This window comes from Artemia sp. Qi Xiang Cuo, chromosome 9, assembly GCF_049724085.1.
Source record: "Artemia sp. Qi Xiang Cuo chromosome 9, ASM4972408v1, whole genome shotgun sequence".
Classification (NCBI taxonomy): Eukaryota; Metazoa; Arthropoda; class Branchiopoda; order Anostraca; family Artemiidae; genus Artemia; species Artemia sp. Qi Xiang Cuo.
The window spans coordinates 50,021,115-50,038,823 of record NC_142802.1 but is presented as its reverse complement, the minus strand read 5'-3'; the positions used below and the strand labels follow the sequence as shown (position 1 = coordinate 50,038,823).

The window sequence follows — 17,709 nt, the reverse complement described above, 5'->3', positions numbered from 1 at the left end:
CACAAAAGCTTAGACACACAAAAACTTACACACACACACACAGACAACAACTTACACCCGCACGCAAAAACTTACACCCACACGCAAAAACTTACATGCACACAAAAACTTACATTTACACAAAAACTTACACACACACTAAAACTTACACACCCGCACAAATACTTACACACACACAAAAAACTTACACACAAACAATAAAAATAACGCACACACACACAAACACACACACACACACAAAAAACTTACACATTCACACTAAAACTTACATTCACATAAAAACTTACATTCACACAAAAACTTACACACACTCACAAAATCTTACACGCACACACAAAAACTTACACACACACACGAAAACTTACACACACACACGAAAACTTACACACACACACACACAAAAACTTACACACACACATGAAAACTAACACACACACCACAAAACTTACACACACACGCCAAAACTCACACACACAAAAAAACTTACACATGCACATAAAAACTTACATGCACACAAAAAACTTACACACACACACACACACACACACACACACACACACACTGGTGCTCGGGGAGAGCCTTTGAGGGTCTGTGGGTCCCTTGAGGGCCGGTGGTCCTTTGGGAGCTCGGGGGGGACCTTTGGTGACGGGGGGATGGGCTGGGGGGGGCGGGGGAGGGCATGGGGGGGCGGGGGGGGCCCGGGGGGGGCCTGGGGGACATTTGGGGACCGGTGGAGGGCCTTTGGGGCGCCGGGGGCCCTGTGGGAGCCCGGGGGACCTTTGAGGACCTTGGGAGGGCTTTGGGGGCTGTTGGGGGCCGGTGGAGGCCCTGTGGGCCGCCGTTGATCCTTGGGGCGCTCGAGGGGCGTTGGGGGGGGCCCGGCGATGGTCTTTGGGGGTCGGGGCGGGCCTGTGGGGGCGCCGGTGGCCCTTTGGGAGCTTGGGGGGTCTTCGGGGATGGCATTTGGGGGTCTGGGTGGGCTTTTGGGTGCCTGGGGGACATTTGGGGACCGGTGGAGGGCCTTTGGGGCGCCGGTGGCCCTTTGGGAGCCCGGGGGACCTTTGAGGACCATGGGTGGGCATTTGGGTCAGTTGGGGGCCGGTGGAGGACCTTTTGGACCCCGTTGGTCATTTGGGAGCTCGATGGGGCTTTGGGGGGCCCGGGGATGGTCTTTGGGGGTCTGGGTGGGCCTTTGGGGGCGCCGGTGGCCCTTTGGGAGCTTGGGGGGTCTTCGGGGATGGCATTTGGGGATCTGAGGGGACCTTTGGGGAACCGGTGGAGAGCCTTTGGGAGCTTGGGGGGGCTTTTGAGGACCGGGGGCTTCCTTCGGGGTTGGGGTATGCGGATTGGAACCCTTTGGGGTTGGGTTAGAGGACCTCACAACACTGTTCAAATGAAACTTGTGTATTATAACGACCACAGAGTTTCACCTTTAAATTCTCTTCTAAAATCTCTTCAAAAATCTTCTTTTAAAATGTCTCTATCTGTTTCGCCGAAATAGTTCCATAACCTGTCTAAAACGGTTTCGCCCAAATAATCCCTAAACGCAAATTCAGTGTGTTCCTTTGTTATTGGCATCTCTGTGTTAACGCATTTCAAATTAATATGAAACCTTCTCGCGCGCTAAAACAATTCATCGCTAAGATGTTTCTTGCCTAATTGTTTCCATGGCCGTGGGTTATAAATATCCTTTGGAGTTCGACCAGTAGAACTGTTCCCGAGGCAAAGACATTAATGATTTTGGATCTATTCCTGGAGAAATGTTTCTATGCGAAAAATTTTAAAGTCTGACAGATGATGTCATTGATTGATCGATCTGTCAAGAAAGGGAAAATTAATTTGTTGTTTCTAAGGGGAATTATTGATTCACGATAGGTGAATTGAGGTCGACAGCACAGGTGTTCTGACTCGTGACAGCATCACGTGGTTTATGGTTTTCTCAGTGAGAAACTTCCTGTTTTTCAAATTCTCACTGACAAAAACCATTAAACATCCATAATTTGATGTTGACATCCATGAAAAACATCAAATAAATCGAACAACACACATATCCATCCATGAAAACAACCATAAATGTGACAAAATTCATGGTTTTCCAAGTGAGAATTTCATCTGTTTTTTCATTCTCACTGAGAAAACAATAAACCACGTGGTTCTGTTTGTGCTGGTACCCCCTCCTCTACTGAAAATGTGAAAAAATTAATCATTTTTCTTCCGATTGCATGCTTGCTCAGTCGGGAAGCCCAGCAAATCATACGTTTGGATTTGGCACGTACTGATCCCCTTTCACGAGCACCAAAAACAGCCTTTGAATCTTAACTTATTCCAAAGTTGTCTGTTTTTGGGAGGGGGGGGGGGTCTAGAAATGGATTAACCGTTCAGCAGCAGCATAAGAGCAGGGAAGAGACAACAGTATCTTCATAGAATTAGGTAAAGCTATTTATATAGGGTTGCTACCGACATCCATCCAGTTTTTGGGCTCAGCCGAAAAAGTCTGGGCTGTTTTTTTTTTTTTTTTTTTTTTTTTTTTTTTTTACTTCTACTTTAAGAGGCACGCAAAGGTAAGACTTTCTGCTACTTATTGTCAAGTCGTCGATTTCCAGGGTCTGAATTGGGAAAAATTGGGAATAAATGTCCATCAAACTATTTATTGTTGCCAATCGGTTCAACGATCAGATTAAAACAATAAAACAAATTAAAAAGCTGATCAATAAAATCGGTTTTGCGGTCATTATCTTCAAGAATTATTTGATAAACAATTCATTTCAAGCTCAGTGTTGCCGCGGATTGATAAGCGGCGATTTGTGCTCGCGATGAAAAGCTTTATTCGCGATTTCCCTTGATAAAACCCCCGATTTCCTGCAATCTGGCTTCCAGATTTTGAGCTTTTAAGTATCTAAAAGCCGTAATAATCAAAAATCCACAAGTGAATGCCCATTAGTGTAGTAAGGCGCTATAATACCAACCAGAATTTAGATTCTCGAAACTGGAAGCCCAGATTCCGAAAAATTCAGGAGGTTAAGACATACTACTAATGATGGCTTAGATTAAGATCTTTTAGAATAATTGCCATCATCTGGGCAATTCATTTACAATTTATTGAAAACAGTTCAATTATTGTAGGTTTCTGGTATTGACGAGGAGGAAAACCCCCTCATACGCGTTTTAAAAATATATGAATACAGAAGGTTGTTACGTAAGTTAAATCGTAAGTTACGTATATTTAGTACTAAACAAAACGTTCTTAAATGAAATTAAACAGCATCCGCTCTTTCAAAGAGAATTTTAATCTGTAATTTTGAATACTTTTCGTGATCCCGATAAAATATGCGTAAAATGTTTATCAATTTACAAAGATCAGCCTGCATTTTTTCCATCTTCTTGTATTTCTTAATGTAATTTTTCCCTTTGTCCTTATGCGTTCTTCGTTACAACCTCGCAGAGAATTTAATTTTTTCTTTATATATTTTGTCACCCCAGTATCTACCCATTATTCTTGTAGCAACTTGTTCCTTATGTTTGTTTCGGTAATCTATATCGTTATCATACCGTTCCTTGCTCTTTTGTTTGGCTGTCTCAATTGTTGCTTCTCTGTAATCTTCATCATTATCATACCGTTCCTTAATCTTTTGTTTGGCTGTCTCAATTTTCGCATGTCTATAAACTACATCATTATAATAACGCTGTTTGTCACTATCAATTTTCGCATCTCGATACGCCTGGTCGGTTGAATACCTTTGCTTTTTTCTTTTCAAGATACTATCTCTGTTTTTTTGGTAGTACTGTTTTTTTAACTTGCGTGTAGCTTGCTTGATTGAAACCATTATGTAACCATTAGTTGAATGTTTAAGTCACGTATCAAGTATCAAAAACCTAACAAAACATTAAACTAATTTTTAAATTTTCAGGTATTTTTCTAGTCTAAATTAAAAGATTAAAACTATTGTTCAGACACCATAAATATTTTTGCAGTTAATAACTTTAGCGATTCTGAACTAAAATGAAAATAAAATAAAAATTAGTTTTTTTAATTTTTACGTCACGTCGCTCATTAAGTCATATATGGTTATTAGTACACAATAGGTTTTAGATATTACGTCATGTCACTTATTACGTCATATATGGTTATTAGTAGATAATCGGTAAAATATTCGTTCTTTATTATAATTTAAAATGACCCATTGAACAACTCTCTACGATGTTCCAGTGCTAAGCTATCTATGGAATATAAAGTTTAAAATACAACCTTACCACGAACTGTTTGATTGCTTCAAAAATCAAATGTCTTTGAAAAGACAGCAGTATGGAAAGACATCAAAAATATAGTTTTTAGTGGAAAAATTTATCCTGTTTTAAAATAATTTGTTTTAGTTACAAAAAGGTTTTTAACCCAATTAATTTCCTTTAAAATGAGCCATTGAACAACTCTCTACGATGTTCCAGTGCAAATCTATCTCTGGAAAAGAAGAAAAAAGGAAAAAAATATCCCGTTTGTGGAGAATAACGTGGTTAAAGTCAATTTTCTTGATTTTCAAGCCAATGTATTTCCCTTGCTGTTCAAGCCAAAGGGCGGTAAGTTTCCTTTCAAGGGGTTTCGGACAAGGCTGTTCTAAGGGTGTATTTTTTGTTTTGATCTGACTCCTTTTTTAGGAACTATGGGTTTTTACATTTCTTAACATTGGACGTGATCGTCTCTTACTAGGTTGCTAGCTACCGCTGCAACCCGGATTATATTTCTTAGCATTGGACGTGATCGCCTCTTACTAGGTTGCTTGCTACTGCCGTAACCCCGGATTAAAATGTTACCGGTGGTAGTATTTTATAGCAAAGCAAACGTCTTATTTTAGTTACTATGGGCTGGAAGTTTGTCATTTATTTTAACTTATGTATCAAACAATCAAGTAGCTAACTAAGTCCAATCTATGCGATGGTTTGTTATTCCAATGATTGTCTTTTAATGTAATCTTGTTTTGATCTGAATTTTTTTTAGGAGTTATGGGTTACTTTAGATTTTACTATGGGGCGTGATCGTTCCTTACTAGGTCGCTAGCTAGCACTGCAATCCGGATTAACTATAATCTTAATTTCATTTACTGTAATTACTATGGGGCGTGATCGTCTCTTGCTAGGTTGCTAGCTACTGCCACAACCCGGATTCCAGTAACTATGGGCTATAGTTCGTCCTTTAATGTAATCACCAAAACGGTCTGCTATCTCATTTAGTTTTTCATGGTTTTCTCGAAAAATCTCCCTCGTAAAAAATTTCACAGCTGGAATGACGTCTGCATCTTTCGTTACGCTATCTTGATATCGCAACGCCGTTTCTATAAAGCTCAATACAGGCGCATAAACATAACTGTAGTCAGCCATGCTGATGTGCCGTAACTATTCCACAATCAGTCCTTTTTTTTTTTTTTTTTTTTTTTTTTTTTTTCAAAAACATCTTTTCATAATAACGTAAAAACAGCATGCCAAAAATAATGTGAATGCTAAGAAAAAAGCAAATGTATCCGTGAGCTCAAGTCGATCGTGTTCAGTTAGCAGTATCCTGGTAACGTCTACATAATGTCGCAACGATCGATACTCATCACGGGTTTGGACTATCACTTCTGAAGACTCAGCTAGTCTTTCATTTGTGTATCTACTTTGGCAAACTATCTCTGACATTCTATGCTGAAAAGTCTCCAACTGCTCAAAGGCTCGCGATGATTCTGCTAACATGTCATCATGGTCCTTATTTCGCCTTGCACTAGTCGACGTTGAAACAGGCTTCAGAAGGAAGACTCTGTCATTCACATCCATTTGATCCGAAGCCATTCTACAAGCTTTTCTGTACGCATTTTGAGAACTAAGGTATAAGTCATGGAACGAAGAAGCAATGATTTCTTCGTCTGGATATAAATCTTTGAATTCTGTAATAAGATCCTTTACATGCTTCAGCTTCCTTCTTGCATTTCTACAGTTACTAAAGTATTCATCTTGACAACCCTCAGCACATCCAACACTCTGAATCGTAACCTGTAAGGATTTAATTTCACGTGTAATTTCATTTTCAGTGCACGGCATAATCCCTTTCTGTTGAACGTCCGTTGGTGATTCAAAGCCATGATTGTAAATGCCACGCAACAGGTTTTCCCTCAAATTCATGTTCTCCCAACTTTTTAAACATGAAACGTCATCAGAAACTATCTCGCTTGCCACTGACGGCATCTTACTATGACGGTTGTTATCTCTAACACTATAGTAACTATCACTCATCTTAAACATTTATGACCTTCAAATAGCACTCTTCAAGCTAATTAAGTTTTCCAGATACATTAGAATTACTTCACATAATTGGCTCTAATTTTTTGTACGGCTAGATTTTTGGCTTCAGACAAAATTGCTACTATTTAAAGAGAGAGTAAATAGTTTTGCACCTTTTAAATTTGGTCTATTTGTTTGTTCTTACACTTGAGAGGAAACACTATCTGTACAGCAAAAATTGTGTTTTAGCTACGTCACATTCATAACATTGAAAAAATTTGATTGAATCGACACAAGAACATTTTTAAAGAAAATTTCAAATGATATCACTGACATTCAACCTAATGTTTATTTGGTGAAGGTGGAATCTTTTGACATTTCCATAATTCTTATTTTCTTATCAAAATTACAACATTGAAAAAGAGTTGTCAAGAGTTGAATTTTGACAAAAATACTGCTGCAAACCGGATAACTGCTCCACACACCCATAAATACCTTTCAGTAAGTATTATAGGTTAGAGTTCGTTCTTTATTGTAATCTCTTACTAGGTTGCTAGCTACCGCTACAACCCGGATTTAAAATACAACATTACCACGAACTGTTTGATTGCTTCAAAAATCAAATGTCTTTTAAAAGACAGCAGTATGGAAAGACATCAAAAATACAGTTTTTAGTGGAAAAATTTATCCTGTTTTAAAATAATTTGTTTTAGTGACAAAAAGTTTTTGACCCAATTAATTTTCTTTAAAATGAGCCACTGAACAACTTTCTACGATGTTCCAGTGCAAAGCTATCTCTGGATAACAAGAAAGAAAAAAATATCCCGTTTAGGCAGAATGTTGTAGTAGCTGCCACTTTTCTTGATTTTCCAGCCAATATATGTCCCTTGCTGTTCAAGCCAAATGACAGAAAGTTTCCTATACAGGGGTTTCGGACAAGGCGGTTCTAATGGTGTACTTTTTGTTTTGATCTGACTCCTTTTTTAGGAACTATGGGTTTTTACATTTCTTAACATTGGACGTGATCGGACGTGATTCTTAACATTGGACTATATAGTTTACTATACAGGGGTTTCGGATAAGGCGGTTCTAATGGTGTACTTTTTGTTTTGATCTGACTCCTTTTTTAGGAGCTATGGGTTTTTATATTTCTTAACATTGGACGTAATCGTCTCTTACTAGGTTACCATAGCTCCTAAAAAAGGAGTCAGATCAAAACAAAAAGAACACCATTAGAACCGCCTTATCCGAAACCCCTGTATAGTAAACTTTCTGTCCCTTGGCTGGAACAGCAAGGGAAATATATTGGCTTGAAAATCAAGAAAAGTGGCAGCTACTACAACATTCTGCCTAAACGGGATATTTTTTTCTTTTTTCTTTTGTATCCAGAGATAGCTTGGCACTGGAACATCGTAGAGAGTTTTTCAATAGCTCATTTTAAAGGAAATTAATTGGGTTAAAAATCATTAGTAACTAAAATAAATTATTCCTAAAAGAGAATAAATTTTTCCACCAAAAACTGCATTTTTGATCTCTTTTCACACTGCTGTCTTTTCAAAGATATTTGATTTGTGTACATATCCGGGTTGCAGCGGTAGCTAGCAACCTAGTAAGAGACGATCACCTCCAATGTCAAGAAATATAAAACCCCCCAACTCCTAAAAAAAGAGTCAGATCAAAACAAAAAGTACACCATTAGAACCGCCTTGTCCGAATCCTCTATAAAGGAAACTTACCTCCCTTTGGCTTGAATAACAAAGAAAATATATTGGCTTGAAAATCAAGAAAATTGACTTTTACCACGTTATTCTCCACAAACGGGATATTTTTTTCTTTCCGCTTTTTCTTTCTGCTCAGCTAGCTGGGCACTGGAAAATCATAGAGAGCTGTATAATAGCTCATTTTAAAGGAAATTGCAACATCTAGTCACTTTTGTATTTAAAAATAAAATACTTTTTAAAGTAGAATCAATTTTGTCAAAAAAATTGCATTTTTGATGTATTTTCATACTGCAGTCTTTTCAAAGATATTTGAATTTTGAAGCAATAAAACAGTCCATGTAATGAACTCTATAGTAATAATAGCTACTTGTCTCAATAGTAACCGAAACTCCTGGAACCAAAATTTTCTTTTTTGGCTTAATCGCTAAAATTATTATGTAAACTGCAAAAATATTTATGATGCCTAATCAGTAATAGTAATTTTTTAATTTAAACAACAAAAATACATGAAAATTCTAAAATTAGTTTTGCTTTTTGTCTCCTGGAAGAAATTTTTTTTTCATCTCAGTTCAAATTTATTATTGTATCCTGTAACCCGTAAAGTACATATCTCCATATTATTGTCTCATAATTGCAATTATTTTAGTTTTCAGTCCAGAATCACTAAACTTATTATTTAAACTGCAAAAATATTTATGGTGTCTAACCAATAATACTAATTTTGTAATTCAAACAAGATAAATACCTGAAAATTTTAAAATTAGTTTTGTTTTATGCTAGGTTTTAGATACTCGACACGGGATTTTGTGTGCTTAATAATTTTAAATCTTGAAAAAATATGGTCTCACGCGAGTGGAAAAAAAGAAAGAATAACCAAAAACAATATCAAAATAGAACAATCCAAATTTCTACTAATAGAAAACTTTACTACACAAAAAATAAAGCTAACATCCTGAAATATAAGAAAAGTTTATTTAAAAGAGATAAAAATGCCACCAAACGCAATAAAGCTCGAGCACGCGTAAGGATTGCTACTAAGATGTCTTGTGATCCAGGATTTAAGAAAATGAAATATGACAGAGCAAAACAGAGGTATCTTACGGATCAGGGGTATCGAGAAGGGAAAATTGAGACAGCGAAACAAAAGAGCAAGGAACGGTATGATAACGATATAGATTACCGAAACAAACATAAGAAAAAAGTTGCTACCAGAATAATGGGTAGATACTGGGGTGACAAAAGCTATAATGAAAAAATTAAATTCTCTGCGAGGTTGTACCGAAGAACGCATAAGGACAAAGGGAAAAATTACATTCAGAAATACAAGAAGATGGCAAAAATGCAGGCTGATCTTTGTAAATTGAGAAACATTTTACGCATGTTTTATCGGGATCACGAAAAGTATTCGAAATTACAGATTAAAATTCTCTTTGAAAGAGCGGATGCTGTTGAAAAGTCGGCTAGAAATGCTTTGGCAAAGCTTCATGGCAATATCCAAAAGAAATGTTGTCAGTTTAACGAAAAGCTTCCAAGGTATGGATTGGCAACTGCGGAACAGTTTATAGATGCAATGGAAAATGTTCGACAACACAGTGAATATACGGAGGCGTACTTCTTAGAAAATTCGTATATTAATTTTGGAAGGAGCAATTGCATTGAAATAGACCTGTCATTCTTATGCCCACCAATGAAAATTGTATGGTAGTTAACGATTTACTTCTTAAAAAAATCTGCTCAGACTACGTTAAACTTTCTGCAGTTGATCGACTCTCTTCAGTTGTTGACGACAAACGAATCGAACAGAAAGCAGCAAACACTGTTTTAAACTTTGGCAACGACAAAAAAGAACAGCCGGTTCTTTCATGAGCTTGTTACTTGCAGTAGGTGCACGTGTAATGCTCCAAAGAAATATTTGTGTTGCTAAGGGGCTAGTAAATGGATCAATGGGAACAGTAACAAGTTTCAAGTTGCTACCAAACGGAGAAATAATTGGAGTTCTTGTAAAATTTGATGGACTGGAACTTCCAGTTGAAATTGGCAGAGAAACCGTGCGCTTTGAAGTTTTGAAGCAAGTCTTTTTACGCGAAGACAGTTTCCTCTTCAACTGGCCTTTGCCATTACAATACACAAGTCCCAAGGACTAAGTTTACAGTGTGCAATTGTTGACGCAGGTAATCGTTGCTTCGGTCCAGGTATGTTGTACGTTGCTCTTTCCCGTGTGACCACTAGTGCAGGTTTACATCTAGTAGAATTTGATAAAACAAAGATTTATTGCGATGTTGATGCTTTAATTGAGTACAACCGTTTGAGACAAATTTATAGAACAGATCTTCCATTGTTTGAGTTCCCAGAAAGACAACTCAGAGGTACACCAGATGAAGTATGTATAGCAAATTAAGTAAACTCTAAAGAACAACAGACTCAATGAAAAAAAATTTCCATTGTTGGAGGTCCCAGAAAAAGAATGAGAAGCCCTTCAGTTGAAGAAAACTTATTAATAGAAATTTATCCCAAACATAAGAAAAGGATAACTAGTGTCGGACCGGTGGTGTCAACAAAAGAGAAAAAATTAAATATTAATGCGAAACTTGATCACAATGATATATTTCGTGTCATTCAACCGGCCCAAGATCGTCAAGAACAACAAAAATGCTAATAATGCAAATGCACCAGCAAGTGCATATGTTACTCTTGATAGTAATAGAAAGGTATTATAATAAAGAACGACCTCTTGCCTATACTAAATTTTATACGCCGCTTAATTATAGTATAGGTTAGTAATTCCACATATAGCTTGGCACTGGTACAGTAAAGAACGAACCTTCAGCCCATAGTAACTAAAATAAGATTATAATTTCAGGTTAAAGATTGATCAATGATGTCATATCGTAGGTTGTAGCCAGGTTGTCTAACAAAGGCAGCTAACAAAGTCCAATATATGCGATGGTATGTTCTTTGAATGATCGTCTTTTAATTTAATTTTAAAAATAATTTATTTTATAATTAGAAAAGGTGTTTAACCCCATTAATTTCCTTTAAAATGAGCCATTAAGCAACTCTCTACGATGTTCCATTGCCAAGCTATCTGTGGAGTTACTAACCTATACTATAATTAAGTGGCGTATAAAATTTAGTATAGGCAAGAGGTCGTTCTTTATTATAATTCCTTTATAGAGGATTCGGACAAGGCGGTTCTAATGGTGTACTTTTTGTTTTGATCTGACTCTTTTTTTAGGAGTTGGGGGGTTTTATATTTCTTGACATTGGAGGTGATCGTCTCTTACTAGGTTGCTAGCTACCGCTGCAACCCGGATCTTATGATCGTCCAATGATCGTCTTTTAGTGTATCTATATCATTACAAACAGGAAAAAGCCTACGGCTTTTTCTTGTTTGAAATAGTAAGAGACGAACCATCAGTTACTATGCATGATTGTAAATCCAAAAGAAATATTGCATGTTTAGTGAAAAGCTTCCAAGGTATGGACCGGCAACTGTGGAACAGTTTACAGATGTAATGGGAAATCTTATACATCACTGTGAATATATGGAGGCATAATTGTCCTTTGCTTAGTTTCAGCTTAAATTCGATGATCGAGCCTTTATGTAATTATATTTCTTAACATTGGACGTGATCGTCTCTTACTAGGTTGATAGCTACCGCTGCAACCCGGATAATATCTAATCAAGAATGAGAGAATTTACATCCTTGTCGTTCTTAAGTAGTAATTATGACGTCACGGCGTAATGATTTTATTGACGTCATGGCGCAATGATATTATTTCATGACGTCTTCAGAAACAACAATATATTTTCGTGTTTTTCTATTCACGTCATAGCTCTAATATAAAACTATGATGCCATTCATTATTTATCTTTTTAGGGTTTCAGACAAGGTAGTTCTAATGATATACTTTTGTTTTGATCTGACTCTATTTTTAGGAGTTTTGGGTTTTTATATTTCTTAGCATTGGACTGATCGTCTCTTACTAGGTTGCTAGCTACTGCTGCAACCCAAATACACATATTTATTTATTTATGAGAGGCAGCCTGGCCGAGTGGTCCAAGGTACTGGTGTTAGCCACCAGTCTATTCGGAGGCGTGGGTTCAAATCTTACCGCTGGTATACGATTATGTTTGAAAGACTGCAGTGTGAAAAGACATCGAAAATGCAGTTTTTGGTGGAAAAATTTATTCTCTTTTAAAAAGAATTTATTTTAGTTACTATAGATTTTTAACCCAATTAATATCCTTTAAAATGAGCTATTGAACAACCCTCTACGATGTTCCAGTGCCAAGCTATCTCTGGATACAAAAGAAAAGAGAGAAAAAAAAGAAAAAAATATCCCGTTTAGGCAGAATATTGTAGTAGCTACCATTTTTCTTGATTTTCAAGCCAATATATTTCCCTTGCTGTTCAAGCCAAGGGGCAGAAAGTTTCCTATATAGAGGGTTCGGACAAGGTAGTTCTAATGGTGTACTTTTTGTTTTGATCTGACTCCTCTGTTAGGAACTATGGGTTTTTATATTTCTTAACATTGGACGTGATCGTCTCTTACTAGGTTGCTAGCTACCGCTGCAACCCAGATTTTGCATATTATACAAAAATCTTGCGGGAATTTTTCGAGTCTTCTCTAATACTATCGCTGCAACCCGGATAATACCCTGATTTACAAACAGGAATCATAACATTTCAAACAGGCCTATACCATTTAGTATAGGCAAGAAGTTGTTCTTTATTATAAACTCGGATGATAATGTCAGTTGCAACTGGGGTTCGTTCTGTGCTATATGATTAAAAACAGGAAAAAGCCTATGGCTTTTTTTCCTTTGAAGCAGTAAGAGACGAACCTCAAACAGTCAAGTAGCTAACTAAGTCCAGTGTATGCGATGGTTTTTTTATTCTAATGATCGTCTTTTAATATAATTAAATTAAAATATTGAAATTATTGCTCAGATACCATAAATATTTTTGCAGTTTATAACTTTACCGATACTGAACTGAAAACTAATATAAAATAAAAATAATTTTTATTTATTTTTACGTCACGTTACACATTACTTCATATACAGTTACTAGTACACAATCGGTGTTAGATATTACGCCATGTCACTTTTTAAGTCATATATGGTTATAAGTAGACAATTCGGTAGAATATTCGCTCTTTATTATAACCACCGCAGCCTAGATTCAGTTATTATATCGATCCTTTATGTAATTATGGGTTTTTATATTTCTTAACATTGGACGTGACCGTCTCTTACTAGGTTGCTAGCTACCACTGCAACCCGGATAATAGCTCTGCATAGTTCCCATGCATGATTAACTAGACTGATCATTTGTATAACATACCGTAGACAAGCAACTTTCAAAAGACATTTGCTTCAAGTCATCTTGTCAATAGATTATGTCAGTTAATACTGTCTTCTTTACTGTAAAAAAACGCACAGATTGATCTTTGTAAATTGAGAAAAATTTTACGGATGTTTTACCGGGATTACGAAAAAAATTCAAAATTAAAGATTAAAATTATCTCTGAAAGAATGGATTTTGTTGAAAAGTCAGCTAGAGATGCTTTCGCAAAACTTCATAGTAATATCCAAAAGAAATGTTGCATGTTTAGTGAAAAGCTTCCAAGATATGGACCGGCAACTGTGGAACAGTTTACAGATGTAATGAGAAATCTTATACATCACTGTGATTATATGGAGGCATAATTGTCCTTTACTTAGTAAAGAACGACCTCTAAGTTATAAAGAACGACCTCTTGCCTATGCTAAATTTTATAAGCCACTTACTTATAGTATAGGTTAATAATTCCACAGATAGCTTGGCAATCGAACATCGTAGAGAGTTGTTCAATGGCTCATTTTAAAGGAAATTAATGGTTTATTACAGTAAAGAACGATCTCTCACCTTAGCAACTGATATTTGGCGGTTTCCAGGGGTAGTTACATAAAGCACCAATATAGCTCATCATAAATGGTGTTTGTCAATTATTACATTAAAAGAGGATAATTGGAATAAAAATGATTGCATACATTAGACTTAGTTATCTACTTGATCGTTTGAGGTTCATCTCTTATTATAATAAAAAACGAACTCTTGCCTATACTAATACAGAAAGGATTGAAATAGTTCATTATAAATGGGAAGTATGTAAGTTTCATCGGGTATTGCTGACATATAATATAGTTTTGAAACTATCTTTAATTTATTGTTAAATTTTATAGTAAAGAGCAACATCTAGCCCATGTTAACTGAAATATAAATCGAGATTATGTAATTTTCATCGGTATCTGGGGTTGCAGTGGTATTACATTAAAAGACGATAATTTTCCGGAGTTGCAGTGGTAGCTAGCAACCTAGTAAGAGACGTATAGTAGAGAACGAACCTTAGCCTATAGTAAAATTATATTAAATCACAGTAAAGAACGATCTCTCGCCCATAGTAACTGATATATGGTGTTTCCAAGGGTAGCTGCAGGCTATCCAAATTGCAGCGGTATCCGGGTTGCAGCGGAAGCTGTAACCCGGAGTTTCAAGGGACGGAAATTAATGGGGTTATAGTACACCATTAGACCCGCCTTGTCCGATATACCTGTATAGGAAACTTTCTTTCCTTTGGCTTGAACAGCAAGGAAAATATATTGGCTTGAAAATCAAGAAAAGTGGCAGCTACTACAGCATTCTGCCAGCATGTCTGCCTAAGTCTCTTACTAGGTTGCTAGCTACCGCTGCAATCCGGATGTAATTAATGACTTGATATTCCAATGATCGACTTTTAGTGTAAACATTTGGTCAAAAGTTCGTTCTTTACAATAAAACTTTACTAACCTATACTATTATTAAGTAGCCTATAAATTTAGTATAGGCAAGAGGTCGTTCTTTATTATGGTTTTAAAAATAATTTCTTTTAATTACAAAAAGTTTTTAACCCCATTAATTTGCTTTTAAAAGAGCCGTTAAACCACTCTCTACGATGTTCCATTGTTAAGCTTTCTGTGGAAAAGAAAAAAAAAGAAGAAAAAGATGCCGTTTCTGTAGCCGATGCCGATGCTGTAGTAGCTGCCACTTTTCTTGATTTTCAAGCCAATATATTTCCCTTGCTGTTCAAGCCAAAGGAAAGAAAGTTTCCTATACAGGTATATCGGACAACGCGGGTCTAATGGTGTACTATAACCCCATTAATTTCCGTCCCTTGAAACTCCGGGTTACAGCTTCCGCTGCAACCCGGAAACCGCTACAATTTGGATAGCCTGCAGCTACCCTTGGAAACACCATATATCAGTTACTATGGGCGAGAGATCGTTCTTTACTGTGATACCTTGGAAGCTTTTCATTAAACTGACAACATTTCTTTTGGATGTTACTATGAAGCTTTGCCAAGGAATTTCTAGCCGACTTTTCAACAGCATCCGCTCTTTCAAAGAGAATTTTAATCTGTAATTTTGAATACTTTTCGTGATCCTGGTAAAACATGCGTAAAATGTTTCTCAATTTACGAAGATCAGCCTGCATTTTTGCCATCTTCTTGTATTTCTGAATGTAATTTTTCCCTTTGTCCTTATGCGTTCTTCGGTACAACCTCGCAGAGAATTTAATTTTTTCATTATAGCTTTTGTCACCCCAGTATCTACCCATTATTCTGGTAGCAACTTTTTTCTTATGTTTGTTTCGGTAATCTTCATCATTATCATACCGTTCCCTGCTCTTTTGTCTAGCCTGCTCAATTCTTGCTTCTCTGTAATGTTCATCATTACCATACCGTTCCTTGATCTTTTGTTTGGCTGTCTCAATTTTTGCATGTCTATAATCTTCATCATTGTGATAACGTTCCCTGCTCTTTTGTCTAGCCTGCTCAATTGTTGCTTCTCTATAAAGTTTATCATTGTGATAACGCTCCTTGATCTTTTGTTTAGCCTGCTCAATTCTTGCTTCTCTGTAATGTTCATCATTACCATACCGTTCCTTGATCTTTTGTTTGGCTGTCTCAATTTTTGCATGTCTATAATCTTCATCATTGTGATAACACATCTTGCTGTTTTCTTTTGCTCTCTCAATTATTACTTCTCGATACGCCTGGTCGGTTGAATACCTTTGTTTTGCTCTCTCAATTATTACTTCTCGATACACCTGGTAGGTTGAATACCTTAGCTTTTTTCTTTTCAAGTTACTATCTCTGTTGTTTGTGTAGTACTCTTTCTTCAACTTGCGTATAGCCTGCTTTGATCTAACCATTATTCTAATCAAGAATGAAAGAATTTTCAGTTTTGACTTTCCTTATATACTAATTATGACGTCACTCTATTCACGTCATAGCTCTAATATAAAACTATGATGACGTTCATCATTTATCTAGTAGGGTTTCAGACAAGGTATTTCTAATGATGTACTTTTGTTTTGATCTGACTCTATTTTTAGGAGTTTTGGGTTTTTATATTTCTTAGCATTGGACTGATCGTCTATTACTAGGTTGCTAGCTACTGCTGCAACCCAAATTCACATATATATTTATTTATGAGAGGCAGCCTGGCCGAGTGGTCCAAGGCACTGGTGTTAGCCACCAGTCTCTTCAGAGGCGTGGGTTCAATTCTTACCGCTGGTATACGATTATGTTTGAAAGACTGCAGTGTGAAAAGACATCAAAATGCAGTTTTTGGTGGAAAAATTTATTCTCTTTTAGAACTAATTTATTTTAGTTACTATAGATTTTTAACCCAATTAATTTCCTTTAAAATGAGCTATTGAACAACCCTCTACGATGTTCCAGTGTCAAGCTATCTCTGGATACAAAAAAAGAAAAAAAAAAGAAAAAAAGAAAAAAATATCCCGTTTAGTCAGAATGTTGTAGTAGCTGCCACTTTTCTTGATTTTCAAGCCAATATATTTCCCTTGCTGTTCAAGCCAAGGGACAGAAATTTTACTATGCAGGGGTTTCGGACAAGGCGGTTCTAATGGTGTACTTTTTGTTTTGATCTGACTCTTTTTTTAAGAACTATGGGTTTTTATATTTCTTAACATTGGACGTGATCGTCTCTTACTAGGTTGCTAGCTACCGCTGCAACCCGGATGCTTCAAAATTCAAATATCTTTGAAAAGACTGCAGTATGAAAAGACATCAAAAATGCAATTTTTTGACAAAATTGATTCTACTTTAAAAAGTATTTTATTTTTAATTACAAAAGGCACTAGATGTTGTAATTTCCTTTAAAAGGAGCTATTATACAGCTCTCTATGATTTTCCAGTGCCCAGCTAGCTGAGGAGAAAAATCAAGCGGAAAGAAAAAAGTATCCCGTTTGTGGAGAATAACGTGGTAAAAGTCAATTTTCTTGATTTTTAAGCCAATATATTTTCTTTGTTATTCAAGCCAAAGGGCAGTAAGTTTCCTTTATAGAGGATTCGGAAAAGGCGGTTCTAATGGTGTAATTTTTGTTTTGATCTGACTGTTTTTTTAGGAGTTGGAGGGTTTTATATTTTTTAACATTGGACGTGATCGTCTCTTAATAGGTTGCTAGCCACCGCTGCAACCCGGAAAAGTCTAATGTATGCAATGGTTTGTTATTCAAATGATCGTCCTTTAATGTAATTCTTTGTTATTCAAGCCGCAGGTCGGTAAGTTTCCTTTATAGGGGTTTCGGACAAGGCGGTTCTAATGGTGTACTTTTTGTTTTGATCTGACTCTGTTTTTAGGAGTTAGGGGTTTCTATATTTCTTAACATTGGACGTGATCGTCTCTTAC

At 36.5% G+C, this 17,709-nt stretch overlaps 1 protein-coding gene across 1 annotated transcript; it reads right to left on the bottom strand.

Annotated features, from left to right (window-relative positions):
• Nucleotides 1-5,433: 5,433 nt before the first annotated feature.
• On the bottom strand, nt 5,434-6,258 carry LOC148948759 (vesicle transport protein SEC20-like). The gene has a single exon (XM_089095012.1). It carries the CDS (start codon nt 6,256-6,258, stop codon nt 5,434-5,436), a length of 825 nt encoding a protein of 274 aa, XP_088951138.1.
• Nucleotides 6,259-17,709: the final 11,451 nt, after the last annotated feature.

Excerpts from the sequence above, each read along its gene's own strand:
- LOC148948759 (XM_089095012.1), bottom strand. The coding sequence starts at position 6,258 with ATGAGTGATAGTTACTATAGTGTTAGAGATAACAACCGTCATAGTAAG.